Source organism: Taudactylus pleione, unplaced genomic scaffold, assembly GCF_031769625.1.
Source record: "Taudactylus pleione unplaced genomic scaffold, aTauple2 ptg000634l, whole genome shotgun sequence".
Classification (NCBI taxonomy): domain Eukaryota; kingdom Metazoa; phylum Chordata; class Amphibia; order Anura; family Myobatrachidae; genus Taudactylus; species Taudactylus pleione.
Genome location: NW_028285036.1, coordinates 1,916,186 through 1,926,696, shown reverse-complemented (window position 1 = coordinate 1,926,696; position 10,511 = coordinate 1,916,186). Strand labels below are relative to the sequence as shown.

Sequence of the window (10,511 nt, the reverse complement as noted above, 5' to 3'; positions counted from 1 at the left end):
GCACTGTTTGGGCCTGTATAATTTCTGTTTATTATCATTCTTGCTTGTAGCTTCCTCTTCTTTTGTCCCCAGCATCTCCTGACCTCTCCTATCTCTTCCCTGGCCCTTCCCCATGAAGCCATGGCCCTTTTTTGGGTGCATTATGTCCCTTTGAAACATGAGGGGGGCGTCAATGCTCTTTCTGGCACAGGGCACCAAAATGTCTAGTTACGGCTCTGAATCTCGGAGTCAGTTCCTTGGTTACCGCCGGGAGCCACAGAACAAATGCATACCTCCCAACTGTCCCGCATTCAGCGGGACAGTCCCATTTTTTCGGGACTGTCCCGCTGTCCCACCCGCAGGCCGCAGTGTCCCGCGGCGGGAGGGAAGTTGGGGAGACCATAGCAGAGCAGCAGGTAAGCAGAGTGATAACTCACAGTGCGGGGAGGAAGCCCGTGGGCAGCCCAGCCTCTCAGAGTTGCTGGACATGCCCATTAGTGATGTAAATGGGAATCGTGCCACTAGGCCATGCCCCCTTTACGGATAGACCATGCCCCCTTTTCAGGAGCCCCGGGCTGGAAAAATCAACTGTTGGGAGGTATGCAAATGTGGTCACAGAGAGAGGCAATTTCAGTGGGCGTTTCCGGGTGGTAATGGGGGAGTGGCTAGCCAGACACGGGCGTTTCTTTTGCTACAGTTGCCCTAACACCGGCGGCCATGATCAGACAGATAACTGTGCCTCCACAGGGCCGGTGCAAAGTTCGATGGTGCAACTTAAATTGCGCAGTGGCGGTTTAGCGCCGCAGCCGATGGGCGTCTCATTACGAAACCCATCAACTGCGCCATTAGCAAAAGACGCAGAGGCAGCTGCGATGGCGTGCACCACTGAACCGGGCTCATAGCGCGGGGGGGGGGGGGATTCAATTGTGCTTTGTGCATCCAAAGGTATTCAATTCATAAAGCCGTCTAAACTATTGGGCACGCTGGCGAAGCGGCAGCTTGGGCGCCCAATAAGCTAACTCGTCTCACATTTCTGCTCGCCACCTCAGGAGGGCGCGAGCAGAAATAATGGGCAAACGGAGCGAACAATTGAAGAGCTCCATCGGGCGCCCAAAAGGCAATTGAATCTCTCCCACTGGGGGTAAATTTACTAAAGTGAGAGTTTTTAGGAGTGGAGAAGTTGCCCATAGCAACCAATCAGATTCTAGCTATTATCTTTCTATTTAAATGTTAAGTAGAATCTGATTGGTTGCTATGGGCAACATCTCCACTTCTAAAAACTCTCACTTTAGTAAATATACCCCTCACTGTCTGTACCTACATGGAATATGTCGTAATTAATCAGGGGATAAAGAGCAATTTGTTTGCCGCACGTTAAGCGTCTATCGTAAAGTACTGGTAGACATATTAGGAAAAGGACACTTGCATTTTATTTCTGTGGTTGGTCGCAAGGAAAAACATATGAAACATTCCGTAAGCACAGGAGCACCCTGAGCATCAGGAGTTAACGCATTAATATGTGAGAAGCTCAGTCACCGGCTGTCTGCGCGATGGCAATTTGCGTGCTGTGTTCCTGGCTGGCCCTGAAGCTCAGGAGGGCCTCGGGCGGCATTAGAACATTTCCTTGGGCCTACTAAAATATTTAAGTCCTGCTTGTCACGTTAGGCAGGGCCCGCTGTTACCCTACGTGTTATTGGCTGGCAGGCTCGCTCCTCATTCCCCTCACGTGTACGTGTGTGAAATGTGTGAATCCATATTTCCGCTGCTTTTGTCCTCCTGCAGGTTGGCAGTCTGATATCCCCTCGCAGCCCCCCCCCCCCTCTTCAGCGGCCTATAAGTGGCATTTGCAGGCTCTAGGAATCTGCTCCAAATGCTTTCCATATTAGTACAGCCCTGCCGTTCCCAAATACCAAGATCCCCGCTCAGCCAGCAGGCAGCTCGAGGGAGAGAGAGGACCTAGCCAGCCTGACCAGAGACGCAGCGTCCGAATGGGAGCCCAGGACAAGCACAAAGCAGTCCCTAAGGACCAGGACCAGGCAGCCAAGGGACCAGGCGAGGCCCCGGATAAGAAGGGCGAAGGGAAAAAGGGAAAAAAAGGGAAGAAGGATGAAAAAGCGGGACAGCAGGAGGAATCGCACACTTGCTGCGGTTGTCGCTTCCCGCTCCTGGTGGCGCTGCTCCAGTTGACCCTTGGTGTGTCCATTACAGTGGTGGCGTTTATCATGGGTGCGAACTGCTCCTCATTGCTAGTCAGAGACACCCCGCACTGGGCTGGGATTCTTGTAAGCATTCAGACGCTGCTGTGCTGTAACACTTTGCATGACACACGCGCTTAACTGCTAACGCACCAGTGCACTAACACGTTGAAGGGGGGGGGGTGTAGGGATGAGAATGATTTGGGGGGGGGGGGGCAGGAGGCTAATGAAGGGTACCGATACTGTGTGTCATCCCTGGTGCAGCAATGAGTAATCCTGCACACAGGGGGTTATGCAATGTCTCAGGCATCCTGCAGCAGTGAGCGGCTGATTTCAGCTGTTACTGTGGGAACCAGTCTGAGAACATCAGCCTGACCTAGGCATCAGGGGTGACGAAGGGTTAATTCCGGGAGGCAGAGCGGATCTCAGGCCCATGAGTCCCGCCAGGCGCCCCACCTTTCAACATCACTGCGTTCAAGCGAGGGGCTTTTAACCCTTCGATTGACGAGGGGCCAAGGATAGAGTCTAAAGGGGGCAAAGCCTTTTTTTTTTTTCGTTTGTTGGGAGATGAATATAGCAAATAAAGCCCAGTGCCCCTGTAATTGATTAGTGAGCCGGCGCCTTTGAAGGGAGTGACAATTCCTAAATTTACGTTTGCAGGCGTAAAAATAAAAGCACACACGGTATGCATGTACTGGTGTTCACGTGTAAATATGCCTATGGCCTGATTAGGGATCACTATTACGATCGCACGCAGGTCTGCTGGGAAAATATGCTAATGAACGCAATCGCAATGCCAGCGTAGAGACGCCCACTGCCTCCCCTTACCGCTATCTCACATACGTAATACCTTGCAAACCTCCATAAACATCAGTAACATCGAGTAACATCGGCCCCTCGCGCAGAAATACAGCAGCCCTGACCTTACTTGGAAATTGCTCACCTCGTTGCACGCAGTAAGTACTGAAGCTGCGAAAGCAATCGCACCGGCTAATTTATGCACGCCCATGCAACGGCGTTCCAACGGACAGGCACGCCCGTGTTTCTCCGACCACTTCCCCGTCACCACCCCCCAAACGCCCACTGCCTGTCAATCACTCTGCGATGGCTCCCTGTGGTCTGTGCGATCGCAGTAAGTGGTGCCTTTGCGCACACGCACTGCGAATCATACACGTGCAGTTTTGCCAAAACCGTCTGTCCTCCATCTGATTTGCTGAGATGAAGGGTATAAGTAAGCCAGCCGATCCATCGCCACCCACCATGATCCTCATATGCAGGTGTGATATTGTTTTCCCCCTCGCTGACAGTAGGGATGAGCCAAACGCCTAAATGTTTGCCTCATCGCGTAATCCCGCATGTTGCTCTGGCAGAATTTGGCCTTTAGTGTTGCGCGCAGATTTCTTCTTCTGCTCGGACTTGATTTATTAAACCTCAGCAGCTTCATCGGAGCAAAATAAATTGACCGTTATTGGTCCGACTCTTGGTCCGATTCAGACATACAGTAATGCCGATATTGACGCGGATTGAGTGATTGTTAGCCATTGTGCATGCGTGTAAATTGCACTGCGCATGCGCAGCGATTGAATTGCGATTACGCTCAGGCAGAGGAGTCACGCGCAAAGTGAGTGACAGGTAGTCAGCGTTTGGGGGAGATAATGGGGAGATGGATAGAAGATGCAGGCGTGTCTGACCATTTAAACCCTGTTTTCTGGAGTGACACCAGTTATATTATACATGGGGACATCATTGCTCTGCAGATATAAGTTATATTATACATGGGTGACATCACTGTTCTGCAGATATAGGTTATATTATACATGGGTGACATCACTGTTCTGCAGATATAGGTTATATTATACATGGGTGACATCACTACCCCGCAGATATGTTATATTATACATGGGTGACATCACTGCTCCGCAGATATAAGTTATATTATACATGGGTGACATCACTGGTCCGCAGATATAAGTTATATTATACATGGGTGACATCACTGGTCTGCATATATGTACGTTATATTATACATGGGTGACATCACTGCTCTGCAGATATATACGCTATATTATACCATACATGGCTACCCTCCCAGTTTCGCGGGAGGCTCGCGATTTTTCGGGTAATCCCCCGCTCCCCCGGAAGGTTAGGCACTTCTCCCGCATTCTGCCCACTTCCTAGTGAAGTGGGCACAATGGGGAGATTGTTAGCGCAGATCGGCGGTTCTGAGCATTGCGGGTGGGGCCAAATGACGCGATTCTATGAGAATCGTGTCATTTAACCCTCCCCTAGTTGAAATATGCATAATCGCTGTCAATTCCCACAACGGGGCGGGGCTTAACGGTGCAATCCAGCCGGCCCCGCCCCCAACTAGGCCTACCTGCTTCACCTCCCCGGGCTTCTCCCGGGGAGGAATATTAAATAGTCGTCAAGTATGTATTATACATGGGTGACATCAATGCTCTACAGATATAGGTTATATTATACATGGGTGACATCACTGTTCTGCAGATATAGGTTATATTATACATGGGTGACATCACTGTTCTACAGATATAGGTTATATTATACATGGGTGACATCACTGTTCTACAGATATAGGTTATATATTATACATGGGTGACATCACTGCTCTGCAGATATAGGTTATATTATACATGGGTGACATCACTGCTCTGCAGATATAGGTTATATTATACATGGGTGACATCACTGCTCTGCAGATATAGGTTATATTATAAGTTATTACTACTCAGCAAATACAGATACATATTTGACATATACTCATGTCACTTGTCCTATCTGTAGTGCTTACTAAGGTGAAGTGTTAGTAATTTACATCTGTGATCCTCATCTACAGGCTCTAAATGGCTCCTTATTGTGTTCTTCAGTAGGTTTTGAAACAATAAGGGGTATATTTACTATAGTGAGAGGTTTTGGAAGTGGAGATGTTGCCCATAGCAACCAATCCGATTCTACTTTTAACTAGGACCTTCTAGAAGATAATAGCTAGAATCGGACTGGTTGCTATGGGCAACATCTCCACTTCTAAAAACTCTCACTTTAGTAAAGAGATTCACATGGGAGATAACGAAGAATTTGGGACAAAAGTTACCATGGAAATTTTCTCCTCGGACAAGGTCCGTATACTGTACACATGCCACCTACTGTATGTATTTATTGATGTTATTAGGGGTTATTTCATATAAATCAGGTTGCGCTTTTATGTTCAGTGATCCCTTAAAATTTATTTGAAATACTATATATATTATTATTCATATTAATGTTCATGTTTATAGATATTATTAACGTAAAGATATGATGCATTACTAAGATTAGCTGTCTAATGAGGGCAAGTGTCTAATGTGTACATTATCCACAATTCACCTGTCACGTGGGCAAGTGTCTAATGTGTACATTATCCACAATTCACCTGTCACGTGGGCAAGTGTCTAATGTGTACATTATCCACATTTCTGCGCTTTGGCTGCTTTTGTTGAATTTTATGTAGAGTTTTTCTTGCTTTATATTATATATTCAACTGAAATGTACAAAATTGGCTGCACCCCCAATATAACCAAACTACCTACACCCCCAATATACCCCAACCACCTACACCCTCAATATGCCCCAACCACCTACACCCCCAATATACCCAAACCACCTACACCCTCAATATACCCCAACCACCTACACCCCCAATATACCCAAACCACTTACACCCCCATATACCCCAACCCTCTACACCCCCAATATACCCAAACCACCTACACCCTCAATATACCCCAACCACCTACACCTTCAATATACCCAAACCACTTACACCCCCATATACCCCAACCACCTACACCCCCAATATACCCAAACCACATACACCCCAATATACCCAAACCACCTACACCCTCAATATACCCCAACCACCTACACCCCAATATACCCCAACCACCTACACCCCCAATATACCCAAACCACCTACACCCCCAATATACCCCAACCACCTACACCCTCAATATACCCCAACCACCTACACCCCCAATATACCCAAACCACCTACACCCCCAATATACCCAAACCACATACATCCCCAATATACCCCAACCACCTACACCCCCAATATACCCAAACCACATATACCCCCAATATACCCCAACCACCTACACCCTCAACATACCCCAACCACCTACACCCCCAATATACCCAAACCACATACACCCCCAATATACCCAAACCACTTACACCCTCAATATACCCCAACCACCTACACCCCCAATATACCCAATCCACCTACACCCCCAATATACCCCAACCACCTACACCCCCAATATACCCAAACCACATACACCCCCAATATACCCAAACCACCTACACCCCCAATATACCCCAACCACATACACCCCCAATATACCCAAACCACCTACAACCCCAATATACCCAAACCACCTACACCCCCAATATACCCCAACCACCTACACCCCCAATATACCCAAACCACATACACCCCCAATATACCCAAACCACCTCCACCCCCAATACCCAATATACCCAAACCACATACACCCCCAATATACCCCAACCACCTACACCCCCAATATACCCCAACTACCTACACCCCCAATATACCCCAACCACCTACACCCCCAATATACCCCAACCACCTACACCCCCAGTATACCCAAATTACATACACCCCAAGTATACCCAAACCACATACACACCAATATACCCAAACCTCCTACACCCCCAATATACCCAAACTACCTACACCCCCCAATATACCCAAACCACCTACACCCCAATATACCCAAACCACCTACACCCCCAATATACCCCAACCACCTACACCCTCAATATACCCCAACCACCTACACTCCCAATATACCCAAACCACCTACACCCCCAATATACCCAAACCACATACATCCCCAATATACCCCAACCACCTACACCCCCAATATACCCAAACCACATATACCCCCAATATACCCCAACCACCTACATCCTCAACATACCCCAACCACCTACACCCCCAATATACCCAAACCACATACACCCCCAATATACCCAAACCACTTACACCCTCAATATACCCCAACCACCTACACCCCCAATATACCCAATCCACCTACACCCCCAATATACCCCAACCACCTACACCCCCAATATACCCAAACCACATACACCCCCAATATACCCAAACCACCTACACCCCCAATATACCCCAACCACATACACCCCCAATATACCCAAACCACCTACACCCTCAATATACCCCAACCACCTACACCTTCAATATACCCAAACCACTTACACCCCCATATACCCCAACCACCTACACCCCCAATATACCCAAACCACATACACCCCAATATACCCAAACCACCTACACCCTCAATATACCCCAACCACCTACACCCCAATATACCCCAACCACCTACACCCCCAATATACCCAAACCACCTACACCCCCAATATACCCCAAACACCTACACCCTCAATATACCCCAACCACCTACACCCCCAATATACCCAAACCACATACACCCCCAATATACCCAAACCACCTACACCCTCAATATACCCCAACCACCTACACCTTCAATATACCCAAACCACTTACACCCCCATATACCCCAACCACCTACACCCCCAATATACCCAAACCACATACACCCCAATATACCCAAACCACCTACACCCTCAATATACCCCAACCACCTACACCCCAATATACCCCAACCACCTACACCCCCAATATACCCCAACCACCTACACCCCCAATATACCCCAAACACCTACACCCTCAATATACCCCAACCACCTACACCCCCAATATACCCAAACCACCTACACCCCCAATATACCCAAACCACATACATCCCCAATATACCCCAACCACCTACACCCCCAATATACCCAAACCACATATACCCCCAATATACCCCAACCACCTACACCCTCAACATACCCCAACCACCTACACCCCCAATATACCCAAACCACATACACCCCCAATATACCCAAACCACTTACACCCTCAATATACCCCAACCACCTACACCCCCAATATACCCAATCCACCTACACCCCCAATATACCCCAACCACCTACACCCCCAATATAGCCAAACCACATACACCCCCAATATACCCAAACCACCTACACCCCCAATATACCCCAACCACGTACACCCCCAATATACCCAAACCACCTACACCCCCAATATACCCAAACCACCTACACCCCCAATATACCCCAACCACCTACACCCCCAATATACCCAAACCACATACACCCCCAATATACCCAAACCACCTACACCCCCAATACCCAATATACCCAAACCACATACACCCCCAATATACCCCAACCACCTACACCCCCAATATACCCCAACTACCTACACCCCCAATATACCCCAACCACCTACACCCCCAATATACCCCAACCACCTACACCCCCAGTATACCCAAATTACATACACCCCAAGTATACCCAAACCACATACACACCAATATACCCAAACCTCCTACACCCCCAATATACCCAAACTACCTACACCCCCCAATATACCCAAACCACCTACACCCCAATATACCCAAACCACCTACACCCCCAATATACCCCAACCACCTACACCCTCAATATACCCCAACCACCTACACTCCCAATATACCCAAACCACCTACACCCCCAATATACCCAAACCACATACATCCCCAATATACCCCAACCACCTACACCCCCAATATACCCAAACCACATATACCCCCAATATACCCCAACCACCTACACCCTCAACATACCCCAACCACCTACACCCCCAATATACCCAAACTACATACACCCCCAATATACCCAAACCACCTACACCCCCAATATACCCAATCCACCTACACCCCCAATATACCCCAACCACCTACACCCCCAATATACCCAAACCACATACACCCCCAATATACCCCAACCACCTACACCCCCAATATACCCAAACCACTTACACCCCCATATACCCCAACCACCTACACCCCCAATATACCCCAACCACCTACACCCCCAGTATACCCAAATTACATACACCCCAAGTATACCCAAACCACATACACACCAATATACCCAACCCTCCTACACCCCCAATATACCCAAACTACCTACACCCCCCAATATACCCAAACCACCTACACCCCCATATACCCCAACCACCTATGCCCCCAATATACCCAAACCACCTACACCCCCAATATACCCAAACCACATACACACAATTTGTAAAGGGTGCAACCGTCCTGTGGGGAATCTGCCTTTAATAGACTGAGAAAAAGATTGCAAAATAATAAGATAATAATTTTGTGACTTTTTGGGGACATGATTTATACTGAGCAGTCTTTTATTTTCGGGTATTGTTCCTACTAAGTTAGGGCCTGATTCAGAGCCGGACGCTCTGACAAGAGCACTCGCTCTGAATCAGGGCCCCCCTACCTAAAATTGGAGCGGCCTCCTGGCCGCTCACATAGCTGTGGGTGACCACCCACAGCTTATGCGAGCGGCCAAAAAGATGGTCGCGATGGTCAAGACCATCGCGACCATCGGGTTTGCGACGAGACCCTGCGGTAGGGTCTCGCTGCCGCAAGCCCAGGAGTGCTTTTGGCTCTATCAGAGCCAAAAGCACTCCCACTGACATCACTAGTGATGTCAGTTGGGCCGGCCCCAGACGGTAGGCGTTCCCATGGGAACGCCTCCTTCTGGGCAGCAACGCCCCCCCCAAAGGGGGCGTGCTGTCCTCACCATCGACAGCACGCCCCCTTTGGTGCGAGACCCATAACGACGGCTTGGCTGTCGCTATGCGGGTCTCGCGCATGCACACGACGGAGCTCCCTCCGTCGTGCGCATGCACTGTAGGGCGCCATCGACCCGCTTGCGAGCGCTCAGCGCTCGCGAGCGGGTCTGAATCAAGCCCTTAGAGTGATATTTCTATAACAGATGGGATTTCATTTCTGCTTTGTGTGATGTCTGTTCAGGGTATAGTAATAGGGCTCGTTCCCAGCCCATCCCTAACCAGGAATCTCTGCCTCGGTGCTCTAACTCCCCACACGCTGGAGGCAATATTACCATACCTGATATTTCAGCAGCTTGATATTAAAAAATTATGTATATATATATGATTTATTTTTAAATGGATTTATTGCAATAGTTGTTGCATTGTGGTATTGTGATAAGAAATCTGAGCTCAGTGTTACATTACATACTATAAATAACAGAGTAATATCACGCAGCTCAGAATTAATATAAAGCCCCAATCTGTGGCGCCGGCTCGGGGCTTAACCAGCATATTACATAAAATTG

General features: G+C 48.6%; 1 protein-coding gene across 1 annotated transcript in view; it reads left to right on the top strand.

Annotated features, from left to right (window-relative positions):
- Window positions 1-1,817: 1,817 nt before the first annotated feature.
- The window catches only part of SSPN (sarcospan), a 45,895-nt gene continuing 37,201 nt past the window's right edge, over window positions 1,818-10,511 (top strand). The window contains exon 1 of the mRNA XM_088454812.1: window positions 1,818-2,261. Coding sequence (XP_088310938.1) covers window positions 1,968-2,261 — 294 coding nt within the window. The 5' untranslated portion in view covers window positions 1,818-1,967. The remainder of the gene's footprint in view (window positions 2,262-10,511) is intronic.